Here is a 27,941-nt window from a genome sequence, read left to right on the forward strand (position 1 = left end):
GTGGTGGTTTTTTTTTTTTAAATTATTTTATTAAAACGGTTCATTATCATAAGGCACGTGTATGTCCACTTCCTAAGTATTTGCTTACTCTGTTTTAATACCCATAGTCCATAGAAGAGGTTTGTCTGTACTGATGGTCACAGGTTTTCTCTCGTCTTTGGCATCGAGCTCTTCGTAGGTGTTGGACGTGCTGACGAGCTTCCCGAACTCCAGCAGCTGGTTATCTGTAAAAGAAGTTTTAATAAGTGTTTATTATCCTGCGACTTTGTTGTCTGGGGAAAACTGAGCACAGACACTCCAGTGTTTTTAAATACGTTGTGTTGGAGCTCACGGAGGAATTTCTCCAAAATGAAGGAAGTAATAAACCATAACACAGTGCTGTTGAATTCTCAACTATGATTGCTCAGAAGGTGTTGGTTAATTTCCTATAACAGGAGCTCTATGATGGTTGTATAGTATCCGCCAGATCACGGAGACTTTAATCTAACTATTTAATGTTTATGGAAGGAGTTTCCTAATGTCGGCACTTTAGAGAAGTTTTCTGTCATAGTTAAGTCTTCAGGACAGGAGTTTATGCTTTACGTTTTCTTGTAACATGGCAAGCTACATTTTTTTTTTTTTTTACATTTATTTATTTAAATTCAAGTGACAAAGTGTCTGAGGGAACAACTTTTATAGCTGCAATAACATGCTCACAGGAACCAAGCTGTTCTGGGGTCATTCCATATAATTATATTCATATATAAATGAAGAGTGTACTGATTCATTCATAAATGATAAAAATGGTAACTTCATTCTAATAATAATAATGTATATGACAATTACATCATGCACTGTAATATGAAAGAGATCATTTCCACTGGTAGGAGAAACGTGCGGTGATGGTATTCAGGGAACATGACGAGTAGATGGGGACGGTAATGGGGTATGATGTGAAGGCTGGGTGGGGGTCAGCTTTCATTCATGATCAGCTCTAATGATTCTCGAGTCAAACCAGCATCATATCACTGCTCCCCTGGATGATCTTTGTGACTGTCTCGTGTGAACATGAACATGAAGAACTTGTGAAAGCCTGGAGATATGTAAACTATCTTGAACAGAACTGAGAGATTGAGAGAACCTGATAATTACACTCTACGAGTGAAAATGAACAAAATCAGAGCCTCTCATCTTTAAGCTGGGAGTTCGAAACAAATAAGTTTGCACCAAGAACATCAAAAATGACTGTAAGGCAGAGAGGAATATAAGAATGAAGTGTGTGTGGGTGTGTAGATCTTAAAAATGATAAAGTGAGATTGATGCCTCGCTCTATTTTAAACTTCTCAGTTGAGACATGGCCGTAAGAGCCCACGTGAGAAAAATGTGATGATGTGTTTGTTGGTCGTTTTTCCATGCTTCCACTGGACCGGACGAGAAACTTCTTCCAGAACTCCAATGATTCATTTTCTCAGATGCTCTCGGGTCCAGGTGAAATCCGTGTGAACATGAAAAGAATATTATTTATATTCTGTGCAGACACACAGGCCTTTACTATTACTCAGGTTTTAATAAAGCAGAAGTCTGAACACATCTGTGTTCCATGACAGTGTGCTGTTAGAGGGCGTGGGGACGTAATGACGTGTGCCGTTAATCGATCTCTGTTCTATAACATGTAACACGGGAACATGAAAGGAATATTCGAAAAGCGACTCGTAAACACCTTAATCACAATATTGTCTTATTCAGAATAAGGTCAAGAGTTAGATTACTGCTGTCCATGTAAATGTAGTCACTGATGCACTAATATTATCACAATCTGCACAGCATGAGTATATCATCAAGTGTCAATCAAACGAGACACCCAAACTAACGCAAGGTGACAGTATTATGGCAATGTTTAAAGGGTTCTGTGCACCTTTTTGTAACTTTGTCTTATCTGTGTTTAAATTTTGTCTAATATTTTCACTTAATTCCACAGGCAAAAATAAATATCCCCTGCTAACTGAAAGACTCCGATGCTAAATTCATTTTCAGTTCATACAGGATTCCGCAGTTTTTTTTCTTTTCTCTGTGATTGTTGCAGCCAAAAATGCTTGCTTTTGCTTTAGATTTTTTTTTTCTTCAAAATTTGGCATGCAACTCGCAGCATTTTTCTTTATACGGAAAACTACTCGAAGTGGCGAAATTGCAATCGCACAAAATTGTTTTGCACAGCCTTTCGCAGAGATGTTTGTTGATAAATGAGACCTTTACGTTGTACCCGTGTTCGACGCATGAGAATCGAAGAGGGCTGTGACTGAATGCGCGTTGTGGTGATGTCACACGACGTGTCTCGGTCCGAATCTGCGGTCATTTTGAAAAATCGCAAGCTCCACCGAATATCGCGGAGTTTGCTTGATTCTGTGTTCGTTTCTGCGATCGCAAAATCCTGAAAGGGCTGCATTTTCAGCCAGCCGTGTTTGTGTGTGAGGCGAATCGTTTTCTTCGACGTGCGGAACTGACTCCAAAGATTCGGGTTCGACTCTTTAGTTTTCGACGTCCGGAATCAGTGAATCGACTCTTTTTGAGATCGGCGTCGATGTGAACCGAAAGCCGGATTGTGACGTGATGACTTGATGCGAGTTGTGTTTTGAAGTGAGAAAACGTTCGCCTCATAGACTAACAAACAACACACGTTCTGGTCAAAGTATCACAGCTTTGGAGGAAAGGTCTAAACTGTCTCGCTTTTGATTTCCCTCTGAAGATTTGGTGAAAGTCTTATTAGACATTTTGTGGACTTCTTGTCAAACATTACCCAAGACACTATCGTCTCTAAACGCTAAATTCTCCGGATGACTCCCTTTAGTGACAGCCTTTCATATTTGGACTTGATGTCTCACAGAAATAAAGCAGCAAATCTTCCCATTCCTGCTTCTGTTACTGAGAATGACAGGCAGAACCTACATCTACTAAAACGACTTCTTAATGCACCACCTACTCTCTATGTGGCTTTCGCCTTCATTGCCATCTCACACACAATGAGCTTTTCAGCAGCTCTACAATTCAAACCTCTGACAGGATCCTTGACCAGCACAGCTTAAGTGTCCTCTCACAGTTACTCCGAAACAAATGTGGAACATCTGAAGGCGAAGTGGCTGATGCGGCAGATGCCTTTATCTTTACACCTGACTTGTCTTATAAATGGCTCTACAAAGTTCAAATCAAAGTCTAATGTGCTTTTACCTCTGATGTCAGCTGCAAAATAAAAAGTCCTAGTTAAAAGCTTGGAACGAATGCTTCAGTGACACAAACATTACACAAGGGGAACTTCATTTTAAAACCCCAATCAGGTAGGTCTATAATAGAAGCATTGACACTGGGAGGGCGCTATAATTATTACGCTTTCTATTTGTTCCCAGGACAGATTTCGGAGCTCAGACTCCCAGGTCATTTATGTTGGGCATAAACCGCATACAATTATTCGATCTACATTCTACATTTAACTGATCATACAAGAAATCAAAGGTGATCTGTTTTTAACCTCGAAGATCATATATATATATATATATATATATATATATATATATATATATATATGATCTTCGAGGTTAAAAACAGATCATATATATATATATATATATATATATATATATATATATATATATATATATATATATATATTTTAAATTGCTGCCTTGAAACAAACTATGAATTTCCTGCAATTCATCAAAGCACAGATCTCTTAATGTCAATGACTGCACCGTTTTATTTGAACTTTTCCTCTGTGGAATTGTGTGAGAGGATCAGACGATGTTGATTTGCCTCATGCGCATGCTTGAGTCACAAGACCAACCTCCACGAGTGTTTTGTGAAAGCATTTGGAGCGATTATTCTCGGTGAACAGAAGATCGAAATTTAGAAGTCTTAATTAGTGGTTGTGTACGTCAAAATTCAGTATTGTCAGAATTCAACACACATTGAGACGGATAAAGACGGAGCTCATATCCACCATGTAGGCTTTTCCAGAATTCTGTAGGTTTTATAGCCTGTAAATGTGTTTGTTTATACTAGAGTTTTTATCATTGTTTTGTATGTTTTGTGAAAAAGTAAAAACACTTAAAAAGCTTCAAACATGAAAGATCAATCAATAAAATGTTAGTGTTGCCAGATTGTCGTCGTGTGTGTGTGTGTGTATAACACTCACCCAGGTTCCATTTGAGCCCCGAGGTGCTAGTGAGGCAGGAGCTGCCCACTGGGATCAAACCACACCACTTGGCCTCCAAACCTGTGTTCACGTACAGCTGGTGCTTCCTGCCCTGAGAGAGAAACACACATACACACCGGTGAAAATCTCTACTGCTTCAGTGATAATTTAACCAGCTGTGATCTTGTAGGTCCGGAGTCCAGCACAGTTTAATGCTCAGACACACACCGGGTTCAGTTCATCAGCTCATTGTTCAGTAGTGTGTTAAAGAAGGAAACACACACACACACACACACACACACACACACACACACACACACACACACACACACACACACACACACACACACACACACACACACACACACACACACACACACACACACACACACACACACACACACACACACACACCAAACCGTGCTGTGGTTAAGGTGTTCACAGCGCTAATCCAACAGTCAAGCGACAACATATGGTAAAGTTTAGCTAAATTAAAGTCCACCTCCTGATTAATGAATAATTTATTACATTGATTACATGATCACGTGTTCAGTGTCTAACTGACTGATATCATTATTTAATGCCAAACATCAAGTTAAACCATTTAATCACCATATAATTCTTCCACTACAGCAAACTGTCAAATTTCCATAGTGTGATATTTCATTTTTTCTTATTACCTTTGTGTCTGTCTACGAGAAGCACTCATCAGAGTGTGATTTAATCAGTAATGCAGTGTTGCTCACCTGAATTCCTGATGTGGAACACAACCAAAAGTGCTAGAGTTCTTAGAATAACATTACAGTGCAACTGTGTGCTGATCCCAATTATCACCTAAGCTAAACGCGCACACGATCACATGCACACAATGACCCTGAGAAAACTCTCAAGATCTCCTACGGTTTACCTCCTTTACCACCTTTTATACAAGACTTAAACTGCATCGATGATTCATCCTTGTCTGGGAACTGACAATGAAGAAAGTTTGAAGATAAAAGTATGTGAAAAGAACAAGAAAGATGAAGCAGAAATAAATACCTACAGGTGACTGATATGTTATAGGTGATAAAGTGTTTTTTTATTTGGCAACATTGATGATTAATCTTGTTTTAGTCTTGTACTGTTGTACTATTCGTCCAATTAAATGCTCTCTAGAATATGTATTCCCCGCCCCCAGGGGCGTGTCTTGCACTACAATAGCAGCTTGTCGATAGCTACCATGGTAACATGGTGTATCTTCCCGCATAATATTCCCTTTTCCCAGCTACCCCGTGGTTGAGGAAAAAAAAGTTTGGCGTTTGATCATTTCGAATAGGGTGGAATTTATCCGAATGGGCGGTTATATGACGTTCACTTTTTTCCCAACTTGGGGCTGTTCAATGCTGGAATGTCGCTACCTCAGGCTGATTGATAACGCAATTCAGTCTTTAAATACCAAAAAGATTGGACGACTTCCTCTGATGAAATTCTGTTCTCCGATTTAGCCAGATCGCTAAGCTACAAGCACGTTTCAATGATCAAAGAAGTAATTACCTCTCGGAGCAGACAGGCCATAGAGTCACCCTGGATGACCACTACCGGGATCTCCGACATCTTCTGAACGTGAAAAAGCGTCTCCACTGTAGCCATGATCTGATCAAATCGCCCTCCTAAGCCTCCCAGCGTGACGATGGTGTCCACCTGCCATAAAGAAGAGCCAGTGGGTCATTAATGGATGCGTTCTTGTCAAACCAGTCGTCCTGCCCTGTAGCGCATTAAGCACTGATGCCCTTTTTATTCCAAAGCTCTCTGTGTGTGTGTGTGTGTGTGTGTGTGTGTGTGTGTGATTGTGAGGTGAGGAGAATGATCAACTTGGCAAAAGCGCTGTGATTATTTCATCCGAGCTGATGCTCGTGACTGATGCTCTTGTGTTCCAATCTCTCTGAAAGCTTACCCCCTGAGCGAACTATTATGAGACCCCGACACATAAATTGTACGCGTTACAGTGGCCGGGGTAATTACATTGACATTTAGGGAAATGACTCCAAATCTGAATTACAAATCATGATGCGAGGCCTCTGGGTTTCGCTGCAACTGATTTTCTTTCTGACCTTCTTCAATGACTGCTACGCATTCAACCTGAGCATGAAAAGTGAAGAGGCTTTTCAATACCACGATGCTATACTGTAATAAATAGAAATTTAGCCACATTAGAACAGAGGAGGATCTTCGGAAATAGTCGAGTTTTCCTGTTTCCTAGCCAAATATCAACAGCAAAGTTGTCACCTCGTGAAGGTGACCTCACGCGGGTAGTCTATAAACGGTCCCTGCTACTGCTGGCTCATCCTCTGGCCAATCTTGTCATCCTGACTCACCTATACTCACTTATAGGACCACAGTTAAGTAAGTATCCTTCTAGGGATCCTTCCATGGTACTTCCTTTCATTCCTGGAAACACCTTTCCTTCCAAACGAATGGAGGCTATGTATCACAAAAATGGCTCAAAACATCCCTATGGCATACCTTGCCAGTCAATGGGCAGCACTCGAATAGTGCCATATGAGACTTTATTCAGAGTGAAAATCCCTCAAAGTGGTAAGTTTTGATACTGTACTGATCAGAATCGCTCAACATTCTGATACAGCCCTCTATTGAGGGTGAGAAGTTCTCAGTGCTGTGCTGGTATTTTACTCATTTCAGGATGAGAATAGTTCGAGTCTTAATACCTACTTAATTCTACTAAACTTGAGAATTAGCTGAACACAGCACAGAGCATATGTGTTAGAATGAAGGAACACTCCGTCTAAGTAATTTGCCAAAGGCAGACAGTGACCTCCACACTCCTCTGGGTGCCATAATACGTGTAAGATGGATGCCCAACCAACCTCCAAATTTACTCCGTAATTTGATCATTTGCCAATTCCCACAAACCCCGCCCCACCCAGCTAGCGCTCCCCTGTCAGATAACAGCTAATAACTGGGGACAGTAAGGCTAGATTCCTGACTCCCAGCAACAGATGGCAGTGGTATCGATGGGATTCAAACCTTCAAGTTCCCGATGATAGGGTGACCGATTTTCTTTTGCATCACTCCAGAGACCCTGTAGATGCCTCTAGACCTGCCTTCAAGTATGCTTCCTTTACCCAGTGGGCTAACCTGTCTCTAGGCAGCAGGTCCATGTAAGGTCCTCCCCAAAGCACACAAACAGTCATTCAGCTACCTGCCAGCTGCTGGTCACTTCCGTTTAACCCTTGTACCGAAATTTTTAATTGAACTTCTTTGCAACTGACTGTTACAAAGTCTACGTCTATAAATGTTAAGTACACACCTCCTTACAGAAAGCTGAATCATATTTCTTTCTTTGTTGAATACCAACATTTTTTAAAAATCCATTTACTATGATGCCTAATTAGCTAGCCTATTTGTTTTCTGCACCATACACTATATAGACCCCTGTATATTAGTTGCTACTATAGTAACAATCCTCCGGAAAAAAAAAACCAAACATCCCAAGAAACTCCAACCAGGTCAGGAGGGAACAGAAAAATATAGAAACATGGAGAAGAAGAAAAAACAACATTAAAAAGAACATGAGTTGAAAATGTGTATTTGTTTTGGGCCTCACGCTCTCTCATACTGTGGGGCAAAAATCTTGTAAGGCTAGAAGGAAAAAAAAACAAGAACGTCACACAAGAGTGTGTATGTTTTAGGTCTGATACACTGGGGAAACACTAGAGTGAGAGTGTTATGGTCAGCAGGTCGATGTGCTTTATACAAGCTGTCAGTCCAGAGCCACACACACACACACACCTTGTCAGTGTGAGCAGTATGTGAATTGACACTAATGTTAATCTGACAGCTCAGACACACAGAGATATGAGGAAAGCAGTGCTGCTGAAATATTCCGTGCTGAGCTCGCTGTTGTTCTGCAGGATGGAAGGCCATAGTAGATAATGAATGATGCAAACTATGCCTTTTTTTCCCAGCATGCAGCAGGGATGAAGACGAAACTGCTTCTGCAGCCTGGTGAGATTCTGAAAGGGCATGTAGAGGGCTGAAGATGGAGAAGCTGAGTTAGACGAGAGGGAGATGAACCTGCGCTTGTCGCTCCTTGATTTCCTCCAGCATGAGGGTCAAGCACTTAGTGAAGTCTGTCAGATCCTGATCAGCAGTTGTAATCAGCCTGCACTTCTGAGACACAGCAGATTCGAGGAAAAGAGAGGGGGGGGGGGGGGGGGAATGTCAGTTTTAAACCAGCTTCTTAAAGAAACCTGAATATCAAGGGGCAATTAGCACACAACACACAACCGACACATTCAAGGACATGTCTAAACATATAAACACATGCTAAAACATACTAAAACATACATTTACTCATAAATACCTAATAAATAACATAAATTAAGAAGCACTTCAAGTTGTATAGATGGATAGCCTCTGGCACAAAGGTAAACTTGTAAATGTTGTTCATACACCTGATACTCTGGAGTCACTTGCCCTGAGGCTTTACTTCAAAATGTATGTGCAGGGGGTGTGTCTCATCACCCATAACACTCCAGGCCGTCTTTATAACTCGCTGCTCGTAGTACTGAGTTAAACTTCGCAGAGGCCCACTAGGAAAGTCGATTAAAGTCCACCAAGTACAAATCGTGATCAGTGTGGGTTATATCATCTCTCTTCTACATGTCAGGAAGGACTGCGGGGAACAGCGAGTCTCACCATTCTCTGTTCTGCCTGAATAGATGCGTCTATATGCACCAATCCAGGTGACTGCTCGATCGCAGTGGGGATGACAAAACCCTGCTTCCGGCATTCAGGATACGAGCGCCTTTGCACGCCTATTATTCTAACAAATGCTTTAAGCTTTGTGCTTGCGGCAAAGGTTGCCATGTTTCTGTAGAACTGATACATTATGTAAAATTCCCACGATCAAATTTGTAAGAGAGTGTGGGGTTTGAATAAAATGTCCGTCTGGACTGTGAAAGCTACATTTCTGATCTGCGATCAATCCAATGTGACCAGAACAGGGTACAAGTAAACAGTGCATCCAGGACATTTATGTGATGAGCGCATCAGAGGAATTATGTCGAGGAAACAGTGCATTCAGTGCAATTATAGAATTAATAGAAATTACATCAAGGAAAACAGTGCATCCAGTTCAATACAATTACAGAGTTAATAGAAATGACAAAACAGCGCATTCATTAGAATTATACAATAGAATTGATATCAAAAACAGTAATCAATCTGCATTCAGTATAATAATAATCATCATCATAATCATGTTTTTTTTTTTTTACTGTTTTTAACCCTAAGTTACACCAGTGCAGAATGGATGATCAGTCCGGTAATTTTGTCAAAGTTCCTTTGAATATTGCGAAGTTTGCTTGATTTTGCGTTAATTTCTACGATTGCATAAACCTGGATGGACTGAATGATAAGTGTGTGTGTGTGTGTGTGTGTGTGTGTGTGTGTGTGTGTGTGTGTCTGTGTGTGTGAAACAGAGACAGACAGACAAAGAGATGATGGTGGTGCAAAAAGAAAAATACCTTTTCTGAGTAGAAAGTCTTGACCTCAGGTGTAATGGAATCAAAATCTCCACTTATGTAATCTGGTAGAAAACTTCATGTAGAGAGAGAGAGAGAGAGAGAGAGAGAGAGAGAGACAGAGAGACAGACAGAGAGAGAGAGACAAAGAGAGAGAGAGACAGAGAAACAGAGAGAGAGAGAGAAAGAGAGAGAGACAGAGAAAGAGAGAGAGAGACAGAGAGAGGTGGGGGAAAGACAAGAAAAGACCTTTATATTTTTGATCTGAAGGGAAGTAAGGACATTACAAAGGCCATCCATGTCCTAGCATTCACCTAGACTCAGACACAAACAGTTTTATAACAGCAGCACTGACTGAGATTGAGACCAAAACACAAACGAGTCACAGGACTACCGATTCAGTTCAATACATACTCATGCATACGGTATTTGAATTAATATCTGCATCTGTAACTCCTCATTTTGTTCCCTGCCTATACTGTCTGTATATCGGAATGCCAACCCACCCCAAATATTTAATATTAACCTAGAACCGGTGGAATTTGATCTGAAATGCATGTTTGGAGTTCGTGGAGAAAAATCGGATCAATAAACAGAGAATGTGTTTTACCTAGCCTAAAATCCAATATCTTCTAATAACAGACCGATTTCTTTTAAATAAATAAGCAAGCTCTATTTCATCTTGTAAATCACTCTGATTTCCCTCTGGATTTCCCCTGCTACTGATACCGAATGGTATTGTTAGATAGCTGTTAAAAATAAAAAAAAATAAAACCCTCTCTGTGTATCGCCCTTGAGAACCCATAAATAAGCTCCAGCCCAGAAAAGTCAGCAGCCACTTTAAAGTGGAGTCAATAGAGACCTTCCTTCTGACATCTCCCTTACACATGAAACATTTTGGCGACAAAACTCCAATTGGAAGCCGAACATGCCTTTCTCCCATTCAAATTAAAGTGTCACTTAAAGTGATAAGAGTAATGGGAAAGCTTGGACTGCGGTAAATAAGCTCAATTTTGACCGGCGCAGGCCAAATTTCGATTACAGAATGCAGCCAGTGCAAGAGTTTGGGACTGAAATCAGATCGAGGCCAAAACACTTGTTGTGTCTCATGCGGTTTGTTACAGGACAAAGAAAGAAAACGAGAGACCTCGGCTTTGATCGTTGCTTTTTGTGACATGCAGACGGAACAAGCGGAAGGACATCAACTATCCAGAAAACTGCTTTTAAGCTACAATTAAATTGTGATATACATATAAAGAGTGTTTGTTTGGACTTCAAATAGGCTGGTTAAAGGAAATTCTTTGAACAAACTATGAAAACATGACTTCCACCTTATTCAGGAGAACTAATGTCATTTTTCTTGTATTAGGGAGGGGAAAAACAGGTCTAGTCCAGTTCCTACTCCAAATTAGTAGCCTGAGAACCTCAGAGGCTTTGGAACAATTGACGACAGGACTCTTTAGGACACTTAGATAAATTCCAATTATCGCGATAGCTATGAAGTCAAGTCAAGACGATTGACATGGTTTGTGTTAATGCACTTAACTAGCTAACCAGCTATTTTATTAAATTATGCTAATAGGCTAGCTACCAACACACCAAGCTGCCACTGTTTAAGCATGGGAAGTGCGATATAGACTTAAAACTATATCATAATCCATCCATCCATACCATCTATACCGCTTATCCTACAGGGAACCTGGAACGTTATCCCAGGGAGCTTCGGGCACAAGGCGGGACAGGGTGCCCATCCATCGCAGGGCACACTCACATACACATTCACACACCCATTAATACACTACGGACATTTTTGGACATGCCAATCAGCCTACCATGCATGTCTTTGGACTGGTGGAAAAAAACGGAATATCCAGAGGAAACCCCCACAGCGCGGAGAGAACATGCAAACTCCACACACACAGGGGCGTGGCAGGAATCGAACCCCCCACCCTGGAGGTGTACCCTTAACCCTCTCTGCTCCAGGGGTGCCGTATCATGGCTGACCCCGCTCTTTGTCCTCGGCTTCCTCACAAGCCGGGATACTCAATGAAAAGAATTTCACTGTAATCTAATGTATATGTGACATATAAAACCTTCTTCTTCTTCTAGAAGGACAAACAAACTCCTGAAAGCAAACTACAACCAAAAAAAATCACGGGGATAGCTCGTAATCTGAACATCTGGCTCAAAGAATCCGAATCGTTAAATTAGACCAAGAATACTTTATTAATTCGTCGAGGTTGAACAGACTCACACAGAAGGATACACAACAAAATACTGCCTCATTTTTATATTTTAATCTTCGTCGTGCACTATTTCAGTCCCAGCTTCCCTGTTCAGTTAATCATCCTAAAAGGACGAGATACTAGACACTATATCTGGAGATACTAGAGCCGATTCTTTTATCAGTCCCACTGTTATCAGCCAGCAGTAATACAAGGTTCACAGCTCCTGCTCCGGTTAAATTCATTCGTCTAACGCTAATCAAACACAGAAAGGTCACAGAGTTAATTACATTCACAGATACTAACAAGTCCTGGTCCAGTCCGTGACCCTGCGCTCTTAAAGAAACTCCACCCTGTGTAATCTCATGCAACGTCTAAATATCGATGAAGTCCGTTCTGAATGCAGAAGTGAAGACAGAATTTTGGGGTGAAATCCTCATGAAACTCAACTCTGAACCGTTACATCTGCCCTTAACATGGACGAGAAGTTCGAGGGGTCGCCAAGTCCTGAGAAAGTACTTTAAAACTTTCTGACAAACAAAACAAAGCAACAAGAGGAAAAACGATGAGTGGCTAGCCTGATTTACAAGTACAATCAGCAGTGCACTGAGTGTTCAGAGACCTGCCTGATCTCGCCTGTCTTTGATTACGCTTTCCTTGAGAAAGGGCAATTTAGCCAGGAGTCATATATATATATATATTTTGTTTTTAACGAACCCCTTCTTCTTTCAACTGCCACATTGCAACTCACAGGAGGTTTTGTTTACTCTTCAGACCGATACAATCACATCAAACTCCATCGCAGTCTGACAAGTTCCCCTTGACAGCGCTGACTGCATACATTAAACGTGAAGAAAAGAGATGACGGCGCAGTTATGACAACTCCCAGGAACTTCTACTGATGGCAGAGGCATTGCTGGATTACGACGTTGACAGGTACGAGCGATTTGATGGATGATGGAGGACCACACAGTGAAAAACTTTTTTCTTTTTTTCTTTTTAAACATCCTTTGAGACAACTTTATTATCAAACCAAATGCTACAAAGAATGCATATCATTAGGTCCCTCATGTATGGAGCTCATTTTGCTTTAGTTCCCTTTAATACTGTCTTACATTCTCTAATTCCAGAACATGTTGTACAAAACACAATTTTTTTTTTAAGTATTAACATACATTAAGTGATATGACCTCTTCATCTTGTGGCAAGTTTGTCACGTTTTGCTCCGATTTGCAGATTTCGTGGATCAACAGATCAAATGTCGACCTGCAAAATTAACTTTCATGGTTAAACTGCATGATTGGCTAGCATAAATATTCTGAAATATGGCATCATGTTGGGGGCTTAGCGGTTAGCACGTTTGTCTCGCCACTCCAGGGTTGGGGGTTTGAATACCGCCTATGACCTGTCATGGCCCATGTGAATGAGTTGCTACTATGGCGCTGATAATATATTAGAACAAGCGCATTAATATAAACCTGTGATTCGTTTCTGCAGCCAACCCTACTGTCAGGATTATAAAGCTCGCAGTTGGAATTGAAAATTCAACAGCGTTGAGAGATAATCATAAACAAGACTCTGACAATTCCTGACAAGTGGAGCCAATAAATGATTTTAACCCAGCACTACGTGTAAAGCACTACGTGTAAACTATTATAACCACTCATCTGGATCCGCTAGTAACCTCACTCTTCCTCAAAGCGCTATGAACTCTTTGAGAGCATGAAAAGCATCTGTACTCTGAGTTAAGAAGGAGCAATAGTGAGTTACCTTTCCCTTTCACCCTCTGTCAGTTGGTAAAGATGGTTGGCTCCGCCGTCTGCGCATGCTCGGATCACAGCTGAAACAACACACATACAGACAAGGATGTTTTTTCAGCGTGTTAAAGGGTCCGTTTAACGCCCCGTGTCTAAATCGATGGCTGTCAGTGGGAGTGTTCACACCCATGAGTGGCGTCAAACGCGGCAAATCGTTTTAATGTCGAGGAGTTCAGGGTTTTTTTTTTGGATGAGCGGTTTTAAATGAGCCAACCAATGAGACTCGCGCTTTTGTTCACATGCCCGGAGATTTTGTAATATAGTGACATTTATAGTGCGATTTGGTTAGTTATATTTAAGCTAGATTTAAAGTTAGATATATTGACTGATAGGCTAGAGACAGATAGGATAGATATAGTGACACATTCATACAGGCTAAGTTAGATAGTGATAGATTGCACAGCATAAGTTAGAGATCTAGAATTACACAGATAGATAGATAGATAAATAGATAGATAGACATACCGATAGATTAGATAAAAATGAAGGCTCCACGTAAGAGACACAGTACTGCATCTGTTTTGTGGGAGCATTTCCATTTGGAAACCCCAAATAAAGTGAGATCTAGATCTCATCTATAGTGAGAGGCAGCTAGCCTACTGCAGCAATACATCATCCATGATACGCCATTTGAGGAGCACTTATCCTGCCATTTTGGAGGGTGCAGAGGGTGGTAACATTCCCCCCTGTACCTAGGCCTGCTACTGACACTGCTGGACCCAAGGTACAAAAATGTGGCTTTTGGTTATCATCTGAATAGTTATGTAACTTATACTTCATATAAGCCATCAGTTTAAGCTTTATAACTAACTGCTGTTTTTTTTTTCATTCAGAGCCACAAATGTCAACATCAGGCCCATCATCATCCTCATCACCATCATCATCATCATCAACACCAGCAGAAACCCAGTTTATGGACAGTTTATGGGAACTTTTTGATAATCGCATCCGTGAAAAAGTACCTCACAGATGCGTTTTTGCCCAGAACGCATAATACCTTAAGTTACTGGAAAGAGAAAGCAGTATTCTTTAGTGATGCACCGATACCGATTATCGGCCGATAAAAGCTATTTTTCACGCTAGCGGCTAGCAGCCGATAGTTTAAAAACATCCGATGATCAGGGCCAATTATATCCTGTCAATCAAAAGAGGGCGGGAAAACACATCAATTTTGTGCTGTGTTTAAAGATGACGTCTCTTGTGTGGAATGATGACAAAACTGCAGTTTGTAATCTCTGCACTGATAATATTTTACACCGGAAGTGAGCAGCAGTGAAGCGGGAGTTTCTGCTTCGAGTCTAATTTTTATTTTGCCGAGCTGCTCACACTGAATTAAAGCACCAGTACACCGCTGAAAGATTTAAATGAAGATGAGTTGATAAAAAATGATAAACATTGCACAGAAAAATATATTTGTAGAGTAGTATTTTTCATATCCAGTTAACTTTATATATATATATATAAAGTGTATATTATATATTACCAGTTTGATGTTCAGTGATGAAGTAGAAATGCTTTTGTTTGTGAACAGGATTTTTATTTTTTATTTTTTAGAATTCAGTCAATGTTGGTATGAATTAATAACATTCAATAAATTAATAATCTTACTTTAATGTTAATTAGAGTAATGTGTTTTCTGTTTATGAGACCAGTTACTGTGAAACAACTTGTTGAAATGAAGAGAATAAAATTTTTATTTGCATTTCTTTCAGAATTGTCTAATTAATTATTATTCATTTAAAAGAAGGCATAAAATGCTGAATTATAGGTATCAGTTATCGGTATCAGCCGATATCACTCTGACTAATCGGTTATCGTATCGGCTGAAATAGGTATCACCGTGGAGACGGGTGTCGGATTGTTTCGGCGCCTCGACATAATACGGCGCATTTGCTTCAACTTTTTTAATACCCTGCAAAAATCGTCCCGGTGTGAACGGGCCATAAGGTATCAGCTCACGTAAGCTTCAGTCCAGCATATTGTGCTCATTTCCCTGCTTCACATCTGATGTTTAAAGACACCTCAGGGGTGCAGAAACCATAAATCAATTAGATATCCCACCAGGAGACTGAAAGCTCCAGTGTACTTGCCCAGTCCCAGGTTTTTATTGCCCAGAAACCTAAACAAGTCTAAACAATGCTTGTGAAGAAACTATGGTGAGCTAGTTACCTAGTTATGATTTAACATTAATACAGACACAAACAATTACATCAATTCTCATGCAATCGTTATTCTTTTCTGAAATACTGTTGTGTTCCTGATTCTGAAAAGATCTTCCGCAAGGCCACTAGGAATAAAATAAATAAATAAATAAATAAACAGCCCGAAAACATAATCTTAATGGTCTTAATCTCAACCCACATTAATGGTCTAATTGTGCTCCACACAGAGGCTCTAATTATCATTGTGAATCAAGTTCAGTTTATAGAGTCTTCGTCACACTTATAGACGTACTGTATTGTCTATATGTCTTGTCTCGTTTTCTTTTCATCTTGTCTCCTCTCAGTTCAAGGTAGATTTACATTCAACAAGTGTATGCAAGTGAATGTAAAAAAGAGCCAGTGAAATGTGGAGAGTGGTTAGAACAGTTAGAAGCAAACCTCAGTTCTGAAACACCACTCCGCTCTGCAGGAATGTGTTTTAAGAAGTCACATCGGTGGGAGATTTTGCTCACTCTAATTTAGCACGCACTGGCAGTGAAAATTTAACCAGACTGCTGTCTGACATCCACTTCAAATGCATGAGCATGCCACACTTAACTATTTCACTGTACAGATGGGAAAAAATCATCGTGATTTTATTTTGTATAGTTCCTTGTTCTATACGCCACTGCCTGCACAACACACAACGTGTTTTAGACCCGAGTGTGACTTACTGTACATCAAGCACAGCACACAGGCATTGACTAACCCTAACCTCTAATCCTAACCCCTAATCCCAACCCTAACCCCAACCCTAATCCCTAACCTCTAAACCTAATTCCTAACCTCAACCTCTAAACCTAATCCCTAAACCCAACCCTAACCCCAACACTAAACCTAATCCCTAACCCCAACCCCTAAACCTAATCCCTAACCCCAACCCCTAAACCTAATCCCTAACCCCAAACCTAATCCCTAAACCCAACCCCTAAACCTAATCCCTAACCCCAACCCTAATCTCTAACCCAACATCTAAACCTAATCCCTAACCCCAACCCCTAAACCTAATCCCTAACCCCAACCCCTAAACCTAATCCCTAACCCTAATCTCTAACCCCAACCCCTAAACCCTAACCCCTAAACCCTAACCCTAACCCCAACCTCTAAACCTAATCCCTAACCCCTAATCCTAATCCCTAACCCCAACCCCTAAACCTAATCCCTAACCCCAACCCCTAAACCTAGTCCCTAACCCCAACCCTAACCCCCAAACCTAATCCCTAACCCCAACCACTAAACCTAATCCCTAACCCCAACCTTAACCCGAACCCTAAACCTAACCCTAGCCAGTAGTGGTAGAACCCGGAGTGCATGTACATATGGTGGTTTACGGTAACTACCTTCGGATGGCTATGAATCCTGACTAGAGTGTTAAGCAGTGGTGTGTTAAGAGCCTTGATATTACTTTTTCCAAGTTCACGCAGGCCAAGTGAAATGACGCTGTGGGCCTTGTGTTTGACACGTGTGCCATAACACTTCCTTCTGATTAACATAACTGTTTGGACTATTAAGTAAGCATGCTTCAAGGCAGTTAGGTTCCTTCACTGGTGATGCCACCTAGTATGTACGTAGAGGTCAAGCATATAACGAATATTGCCGGTATTTTGCATCACAATATTCAAGACAACGATATTCTGTCTCATGCCTACAACCTAAGAGACAATTCTCCCGGTTTCTTGTTTTTTATTGCCTCAAAAGTCTGAGGTTTACAAAGATTCAGGTCAAAGTTCACCCAGACTAAGTCAGCTTGCGTCCTTTCTCCTTCAGTGAATTGCCTTTTCTAAGTCAGCTTGCGTCCTTTCCCCTTCAGTGAATTGCGTTTTCTTCCAGGAAAGGAGGTTTTTCCCCAGGAAATGTCTCCCATAATGGTACAGAAAGGGGCAAAAAAATCGTAATGCTATGGCTAAACATAGCATTTACAAATGTTATTACATTTATAATACTTTCCATGGCCAGCTCATGAGCACACGATCACAGGAGAAAGGTCAAGCAATCTCATTACTGATAGATCTACTAATGTTCTACTTTGTTATTTTTCTAAATGTAAGCTGCTACATATTTTTTGCAACTCTAGTTCTAAAACTTTCTTGCTTGCTGAGTGACACATACATACGCTCACGTGTCCTTAAACTCCAGACTAGGCCTCCACTGAGCTTTATCTGTCTTCATGTAAAGCCCTAATTCCCGTAAGGTAATCACTGAGAAGAGAAAATAAACTCAGCATGAGTCACAGAGAATAAATCTGCTTTGATCGTTCGCTCCCTAGGAGCACAGAGAAGTGGTGATGAATCCTCACAGGACTTAATTTCCAGGTTGTTTGGAGAGCAGTGGAGTGCCTTTCTCTGGTCCCTTCAAAGACAACCATCTGGAGAACTGCACTCTGCTCCCAGCTGCACACACCCATCACACCTGCCTTCACATCCACAGAGGAGCCCTCGCTAAAACACACAACTTTTCTGAGGCACAGGGTTTTTATAAAGAAAAGTTGAACTTCATTAATAAACTGTAATAGTAATGTTATCAAGAACTAACAAGAAAGGAATAAAAAAAAATTTTTTCAGCATGGTGCGATGTCTGTAAAACCCTGACGTCGATCACTGTCCAATACATTCTGAAGGGTTTTATTCCTCTTACACCGCAGAAATGTGCCAAAACTAAAACTTCTTTATAAATTAAAGAACGATACCTCACGCTATTTACCCGTTAGTAACTAATGTTTAAAATTTTATGTTGTGGAACGTCCACGAATAAAGCTAGTTCCGTCTTTCTCTCGCCAGCCTCGCTTTTCTTACTTTAATAATTAGTAGTTAATAAGTAGGTAATTAATATGTAATAGTTAATAAGCGAAACACATGGAAACTTTCTCATGTCTGAAACCCTAAAGTTACAGCTTTATACACTACCGGACAAAAGTTTACACACACATTCTTCAGTTTTATTTATTTATTTATTTATTTATTTTAGAATAATAAAGAAGTCATCAAAACTCTGGAGTAACACAAATTGAACTATGCGAATTGTGTTGTGATTAAAAAAAATCCAAAATAAATCAAAATAATTTAGTATTTTATCATCTTCAAAGTAGACGCCCTTTTTGCCTTGAATTTCCAGAAACGTACTCTTGCCGTTTTCTCGACCGATTTCTTGAGGAATTTCCCTGAGATGCTTTTTAAACAGAATTAAGGGAGTTCCCACCTACGCTGCACGCTTATCGGCTGCTTTTCAGAATATTTCGCTCAGAGTCGTCCGTTTAAAAAAAATCATTTTTTGTAAAAAAATTTTAGTTTTCTAATGAAAGAAATTAATAAGTCGTTAAATTAATAAGTAATTTTTGTCCACGACACCGATTTCACACATTTAATCATAAACCTTCAGATCAAAAGGTTTTTAATTAGGAACATTTCAGTCGAGTGTTCACAAACTTTGACCAGTAGTGTATTTAACTGCTACAAAGTATTAACGCTGGAGACTCCTTCCAAAAATGCTTCAAATAAATGTTACTATAGGAACATATAAACCTGTGATCTGTTTAGAAAACAATTCAACATCTTCTGGCCAATTAGAATGTGGTGTAAAATAAGTTAACAGACGTATTCATTAATATATATATATATATATATATATATATATATATATATATATATATATATATATATATATATATACATATATACATATATACATACACGTGTACCGACTTGTTCATTCAATCCGAGGCTAAAAATAAATCTACATAAACGAGCAAAAATTAAATTACAGCATTACTGAACCTGGTCTCCGGGTGTAAATATTGGGACTCACTTTCCCTTCTGTATTTCATCAGTTAACGAACACAAACATGTTCATTAAGGTGTTGCCAATGCAAGTGGCAAGTGTTACTTTATTTATCCAAAGCTTGTTAACATTATATAATGTATAATATAATGTTGGTTAAAGGAACCTTAATGTTATAAGTGTTACCAAAATCTCAAATGGTTTCTCAAAAGAAGCCTTCTTGAGGAGAAAAAAAAAGAAAGAAAGAAAATCACACCACATTTCTGAGGTGGAGGAAGAGGTTTCGAATGAAGGAAAGCAGGTCACGGGTCAAAGAAAACAGTTTAACATCTCAAAGAGATTCAGGTTTCAAAACAAAACTCTTGTGAGGAAAAACATTGGTTTGCTCAGAGGTGTCCTCATGAATACACCAAGTTCTTGAGGTACAGGAAGAGGTTTTCACCAATGAGAGATGAATTCAGAACTGAGAAGATGTGCATGGCATGATGACTATTGTTGACTATTTTCCAAAAAGTGCACTTCCCAAGGTGTTTTATTCCCCTTATACCACAGCAATTTGCCAAAAATAATCATTTCTGATTTATTAGTAAATGTATAATCATTTTTATTAATTTACTGTTACGTTCAATGTTCTACATGGCTAGTTATCTTCTGTTACCACTCACGCTATAGCAGCTATAATTACTCGTTCCCTCACCAGCCTCTCTTCATTTTTTTTTTTCTTTCAAATTATGCTACATTCAACTAAAGCTAATACTTCGGCCTGCGACTAGGGAAAAACCAAAGAAACCCGTAAAGTAAGACTGAAGATGTCCTCAACCCCAAGTTCAGCATGTGACGTCATGGCCCCTTATCACTACATAAAATATTCACTGCTACAACACTCATTAATTGGTTCAATACTATAACGTGGTCTAAACATTTCTCTGTCCAGAAGACAGTGATCTGTGCTGGAAAACACTGGAGACTCCGTCCTTAAATGTTAAATTGACATTTCCTAAGAGAATATTTTTTTCTTTGTTAAATAACATGTTTGGTGATAACTACTGGAGTACTGGAACTACTGTCAGAGCATCTGTAATCAGATTTGAGAATTAAACAGCACTGTGTAATACAGTTCAATAATGAACAAATATACAGTGGATAACTCCACAGACAAATAAACATTGGCATGGCAGTAAATTGCCCAGAGTGGGGTTCAGACCTATAATAATAATAATAATATTAATATTAATAATAATAATAATAATAACAATTAAGTATCTTTATTGTGGATGTTGCACCTCTATATCCCTAATCAGGACTGAACGACCTTTCAAGGAATTCTAGGCTGCTGCCTTTGCCATTTACTAAAGGTTTTAAAAAGCCTTACAAGGAGCAAATCAAATGCCAGCATCTAATTATCACGAAATCAATACCTTTTTTCCAGAGCACACGGAAGAAGTGAGGCTCCAGCGGTTGATTCAGGATGACCAGGCAAATCTTCTGGGTTCCTGTTGGAAAAGAAAATAACATGAATTGCATTTTAGGGTACATCATCAATCCATCAAGCCATATGTTCATATACAGGGTTTTCCCTAACGGCTTAGGCGCTGCGCCTAAGTGTTTCATGCGGAGCGCCTACGTAAAAAGCCATTTAGGAGACATATCAGAATGAGTGTTGAAGCAACAGTGGGAGTTCTGTTCTGTGCGGTGAGGAAAAAAAAATTGAGATGTGGCTTGATTTCACACGGTAATCTGGCAAAAGGAATGAGCTGCCAATCAACAATCAAGTGTTTGGACGAGTGTTTGTGTGATTGGTCTGGGGCAGAAGCTCATCGCTAAGCTAATCAAACAGCTGATGGGATATTTCTCTGTACCGTCAGCTCAGGATGGTAGTTACAACCATCAACTCGGATACGCAAATTGCAAGCTATCGATAAGGTAAACCTCAACAAAGAACAAATGAAGTATAAACTTCAAGAATTATAATGAGTAATTCTTGTGTATGTGAACAATAGCGATAGCAGATATAACTAATGTAGCCTATTTTACAACTAAAGAAATTGCTAACCTAGCTAACTTAAATAGCTGTTTATGTAGTGAATTAAGTTACGTTAGCCAGCGAAGCTAGTTAGTTGACGTTACATAAAAATACCTTGACTGAACTAACGTTAGTATCTAACGTGGCGTAGGTGGGGAGGCCGGTAGCGTTGTCGCCTCGCAGCTTCTGATCCTGAGCTTGGGTTATTGTCTGTATGAGGTTTCACATGGTCTCCACATGTCTGAGTGGGTTTCCTCTGGGTTTGCCAGTTCCCACCATCCAAAGACATACATGTAGATGTAAATATGCGTGCTGTATGTGTGTGAACTGGCATCTCATCCAGTGTGTATTTGCGCTGGGATAGGCTCCCCATCCTGGGCAAAACACTTACCGAAGATGATATCCCAGTGGACTCGGGGAATGAGGCTAGAGGACACTCTGGACGGGGTGCCAACCCATTGCAGGGCACAATCGCATACAAATACTCACACACTATGGACAATTTCAAAATGCCAATCAGCCTTCAGTGCCTTTAGATTGTCTTTGGACTCGGGGGGGGAAACCGGAGTACCCGGAGGAAACCCCCGAAGAACAGGGAGAACATGCAAACTCCACGCACACGGGACGGAGGTGGAAATCGAACCGCCAACCACCAATCCACTGTGCCTCCTACATATTTTACACCTGAGGGTTCATTTCAGGAACTACTTTTTGTTTTATATGCAATAAATGCATATTTCTATTTATTTAAGAAGTTTCCTGAGACAGCATAGGTACACTCAGCCCACTCCCATCCCTCACCACATCTCTACCATCTCTCGTAGATTCTCTATGGTGTTCAGGTCAGGCGAGTCGGCTGGACAATCAAGCACAGTAATACCATGGTCAGAAAACCATGGTATTACTGTCCAAACTAGTAGTTTTGGCACTGTGGGCAGGTGCCAAGTCCTGCTGGAAAAACAAATCAGCATCTCCATAAAGCTCGTCAGCAGATGGAAGCATGAAATGCTCTAAGATCTCCTGGTAGACACTGCATTGACTCTTGACTTGAGAAAACACAGTGGACCGACACCAGCAGATGCCATGGCACCTCAAATCATCACTGACTGTGGAAACTTCACACTGGACTTCAAGCAGCTTGGATTCTGCTCCTCTCCACTCTTCCTCCAGACTCTGGGACCTTGATTTCCAAATCAAATGCAACATTTACTTTCATCTTCCCCATGATTGTGGTTGTGTACTGAACCAGACTGAGAGATTAAAGGCTCAGGAAACCTTTGCAGAAGTTTTGAGTTAATCAGCTGTTTAGAACTGTTCTCAGGTCGACATTTCTGTATTATAAATTCTTTATTCTGATATTTTTTATTTCAATGATCTGTAAGCAGTAATCATCAAGATTAAAACAAAAAAGGCTTCAAATATTTCACTTTAAGCATAATGAATCTAGAATATATGTAAGGTTCCACTTTCTGAATTAAATTACGGAAAAATTAACTATTAACTAAATTAACTTTTCCACGATATTCAATTTTTTTGAGGTGCACCTGTACAGCATGTTGTACTTTTTAAAAAATCCGTTTATAGTTACAATTACAGTTGTAAGGCAAATTAGTTCTTGTTATTGCTTACGTTAGAGCTACAACATTATAATAAACATGTTAATAAGCCGATGTAAAAAATAAAACCTTGCTTTTATTTAATAAGGAATATCATCTTTGATATTATTGTAACAATCAGTAAAATTTCAGCAACTTCAGGACTGACGATGTTACGCTTTCAGGTTTCTCAGCAACATGACAAGCTGAAACAGTAGCTGCGTTTACATGCACAACAATAATCCACTCTTAATCCGATTAAGGCCATACTCTAATTAAGAAACTACCATGTCAACATAAATTTTTACTTACCTTAATCTAATTAAGGTCATAATCGAAGTAAGCTCTAATCGAATTAAGACAGGTGGAGTACTCCTGTTTTAGTCGCATTATGGACGTGTATTACAGACATGTAAACACCTTAATCACATTATGAACTTCGTGTGGTAGTTTTAACCACATTTTGCGATAGGACACGATCACACACGGCAGTTTTACGATTTACGGCAAACAAGAGAGTTCGGCCACGTCCCAAATCGCATACTTTCCTACTATAGGCCTGTAGTGGGGAAAAATACATGTATCTTGGCTACTATATAGACGGTAACTACGCGATTTGGGACACACCCATAGTTTCAAGCAGTTGTCTATACGGCTTCAAGCAGTCGTCTATTAGTACGTATAGCATGACAAATAATTAACTGCACTTAAAGCGTTCGTAAAAAAAAATGAAGTGAAAACACCCAAAACTGTATACGGTCCCATAACGAAGACAAACTGTATGTTGATACGTGAAATTCTGGAGGGACGTCGGACGGTGTGGCGCAGTGACGTAATGACACGTAATGTAAACATGGACAGCAGTAATCTAATTATTGACCTTACTCTGATTAAGATAACAATGTGATTAAGGTGTTTACATGAGTCGCTTTTAGAATACTCCTGTCATGTTCCTGTTTTACATGTTATAGAACATAATTAGATTAACAGCACACATCATTACGTCACAGCGCCACACCGTCCCTCCAGAATTTCATGTATCAACATATAGTTCTTCTTCATTATGGTACCGTACACAGTTTTGGGAGTTTTTATTTAAATTTTTTTTTTACGAACGCTTTAAGTGCAGTTAATTATTTGTCATGCTATACGTGCTAATAGACAACTGCTTGAAGCCGTGGGCTGCGTCTCAAACCGCGTACTTACTGTCTATATAGTAGCCAAGATACTTGTTTTTTTCCCCACTACAGGCCTAACGTAGGCAAGTACGCAGCCGAACTCTCTTGTTCGCCATAAAATGTTGAGAACTGCCGTGTATGTGTCCTGTCGCAAAATGCGGTGAAAACTCTCACACGACGTTCATAATGTGATTAAGGTGTTTACATGTCTATAATACACGTTCATAATGCGACTAAAACAGGAGTACTCCACCTGTCTTAATTCGATTAGAGTTTAATTCGAGTATGACCTTAATTGGATTAAGGTAAGTAAAAATTGCTGTTTACATGGTAGTTTCTTAATCAAAGTATGGTTTTAATCGGGTTAAGAGTGGATTATTGTTGTCCATGTAAACGCAGCTAATGTTTGACGAACAAATGTCTGTGGTATGAGAGAAAACAAAGCTTTCTTGGTGGGACTGGCTACATTATATCATCCCGACGTGGATTATTTTTCTATAACGGTACTCCCCAAGTGTTTTACTCCCTACATAAACAAGGAAATCTCAAGCCAACATGACCTTCTACTGAGTTCTGAGGAATTTATCTCAATATTTGATTTCAGTCTCACTGTCAGAACTCAAAGTCTGAACAGAACTCATTAAAAACAACAGTTTAAAATGAAACCATGTATTTTAATAGACTGTAGGGTCAGACTGTGGGTTTTGTGAAATGTGTGGTCGGTAATGTTTACCTGTGGACAGAAGGCAGTCTAACGGAGTGAACTCTTCATCCATGTCCCTGCTTTACCTCAGCCGAATTTCACTGACTGAAAAGAAAGAACATGTTTTACCTTTCAAAATAAACACTTCCTTGCCTCCTCCATATTCTTAAAATGAACCTGTTCGTCTAATAACTATAACTAAATTATTACTGTGAGACCTTTTAGGGTGTCCTGACTTAGTTAAGACTAACTTCTGACAGACTGACAGCAGGAAACTCGAGCTTAGGGTGCAGTGCGTGCGCGCGCGATGAATGATTGAAGGAATGAATGAATGAACTAACAGTGCGTTCTGGACTTGGTTTTACTTCACGGAAATACTAGAATGTTCCTGGATTAAACTCTGCGACGTTAAATGTTTCTGTGTTTTTATAAGTTAAAAATCTCTCACCCGTTTATTTGTGGTAAATTTGGGGAGGGGGACTACATTTCCGGGTTTGGACTGGACAAATAGGAGCCCGATGTCACATCCGGGCACTTACCGTGTATTACCCTCGTGGTTATTTGTTAGCTAGCGAGCTAGTTAGTTGCATAAAAATACCGATATCTTGCTGTGTGATCGGATCAAACTTTTCATGTTTATATCCATGTAACATGAGCGGTTATTGCTAAAGCACACTAATATCTGCGAAATAAGTATTAGCATTAGCCCATGGCTGGAGAGTGGGTGTTTGTGGGACGTGTAGTTTTTACACCGAACGAGACGCGTGGAAAACGGCTCAGAAAAATAAACAGCGCAAATTATGAACGCAGTGTATGTCTGAGACTTCGCTTGCAAACCACAAATCATGATAAATATCAGAACGTGAGATATTGGGGGGAAAAATACCTCTAACTGGATGACTTCCGGTATCTATCTACATACGCATCTCTCAGCGCCTCTAAAGGTGTCCGCGCGCGACTTCAACTTAGTTCGGCTCTTTTCAGTGAGTCAGATCATTTGGTTCGGTTCACCAGTGAGAGCCGACTTTCTTTGGCTTCCAAATGGTTCTTGGTTTTGATTTTTCAGTCATTGTTCTTCTTTTCCTAACTGTGGCTGAAATTATACCGTGAAATAATGACTTTAAATTACATTCTTGTTATATTTATATTATTGTACCTGTTGTGTCTGCTTCATTAAGAAGATTCAATTCCATGTATGCTGCTTCATACACACAGCAGAGGGTCAAACGCACCAACGAACAGTTCAGATGTTGGAAAGAGGTTTCAGGCAAAGCATTTTACTTTCCAAGTGGCACACAAAAAAAGGATAAAAGTTAATAGTCTTAGATGAATGTTGGGATTCAACTCAAAGAACCAACTCTTTGTGAACGACACATCACTAATGTGGACATAACAAATATTTAGAAGCATTTATTGTCTATAGGAAACAATTCTACCTACCTTTTATACACTTCTATTTACTTACAGGATCTCAAATGGGAGATGGGTACTTCAACCGTTAACAAAGTTCAATCTATCCCAGGCTATATTGGTGCAATTCTACACCGCCACTAAAGAAAGAATCCTTACGTCTTCCATCACTATATGGTTTGGTGCAGCCTCCCCAGAGAACAGAGCAAGCTGCAACGTACCATCAAGACCGGTGAGAAAATCATCAGCTGCAGTCTGTCATCACTTGAAGACCTGTACATTGTGAGGACAAAAAGGCAAGCAGGACAAATCATCTTTGAGACCTCCCACCCTGATAAAACTACCATCAGGAAAGCCACTTCGCTCCCTGATATCCAAAACTCGCTACAATGCTGACCTGCCAGTAATAAGCAATCTTGCACTAAATGCTAATTAGGAATAATTGTAATCCTGGTTCCTGCATGATTCGCCATTTATTACTATTTATTATATTTGTCTATACTATATATCATTGCGGTTATTATTTATTATGTATCAATTGTACCACTCTTTTCGAATGCAGTCGTAACTGCATTCATCTGCTATGTCTAGCTAACTGTCATATAAATCACAACAGTCTACCAATTTCTGCTTAAGGTGCAATATTTGGATATTAGGACGGTAATTGCGCTGTGCTGTAAGCTGCTTTGAATTTATCATATTGTGACCAAACACCAAGAAAATTTCCTGATACATGTAAATGTATATGGTAAATAAAAATGATTGTTACGTTCTATTCGTTTCTATTTTGCACAAAGGTCTTAATACATTTTGAAAATCCTGACAATATACATGGGAAAGAACCGCGTTAGTCTACAATTTGACACCTTGTTGTTTCTGGTCAGCAGTTTTCTGTATGTTATTCTCAGATGGTGAATATGGTACAGAGTATATGCTTATTACATTGCAAGAGGCATTGAACTACGAGAAGTTTCCTTCTAAAAATCAAATAAACAGAGACATTTCATGCATGACACAATAAGTACTCAGTAGCCTACTTACTCAAGTAAGTTACTCATCCCACAGAGACATGAGTAAAACATGCACATCTCCACATACTTAGAAACCTGAGCCCAGGATTGAACTGCGCGCCATAGATCTGAGGTGGCAACATTACCCAGTGATCAATATATATATATATATATATATATATATATATATATATATATATATATATATATATATATATATATACACACACACACACACAAATATCACTGACAAGGAGGGTATTGATCCTGAATGGCCTTAATTGGTATAAAAAACAAACAACAAAAACAGTAACTCCT

General features: G+C 39.6%; 1 protein-coding gene across 6 annotated transcripts; it reads right to left on the bottom strand.

Moving 5' to 3' along the window:
• Positions 1 to 7: 7 nt before the first annotated feature.
• On the bottom strand, positions 8 to 26,193 carry tpk1 (thiamin pyrophosphokinase 1). Of its 6 annotated transcripts, none has more exons than XM_047150063.2 (9): positions 26,090 to 26,193; positions 25,234 to 25,308; positions 21,123 to 21,197; positions 13,683 to 13,752; positions 9,691 to 9,763; positions 8,237 to 8,329; positions 5,696 to 5,842; positions 4,163 to 4,274; positions 8 to 224 (listed from the first exon to the last, which is right to left on the bottom strand). In XM_047150063.2, the coding sequence occupies exons 2-9, from the start codon at positions 25,274 to 25,276 to the stop codon at positions 85 to 87; spliced, it is 753 nt and encodes a 250-aa protein (XP_047006019.1). In that variant the 5' UTR covers positions 25,277 to 25,308; positions 26,090 to 26,193; the 3' UTR covers positions 8 to 84.
• Positions 26,194 to 27,941: the final 1,748 nt, after the last annotated feature.

This window comes from Ictalurus punctatus, chromosome 23 (assembly GCF_001660625.3).
Source record: "Ictalurus punctatus breed USDA103 chromosome 23, Coco_2.0, whole genome shotgun sequence".
Taxonomy (NCBI): domain Eukaryota; kingdom Metazoa; phylum Chordata; class Actinopteri; order Siluriformes; family Ictaluridae; genus Ictalurus; species Ictalurus punctatus.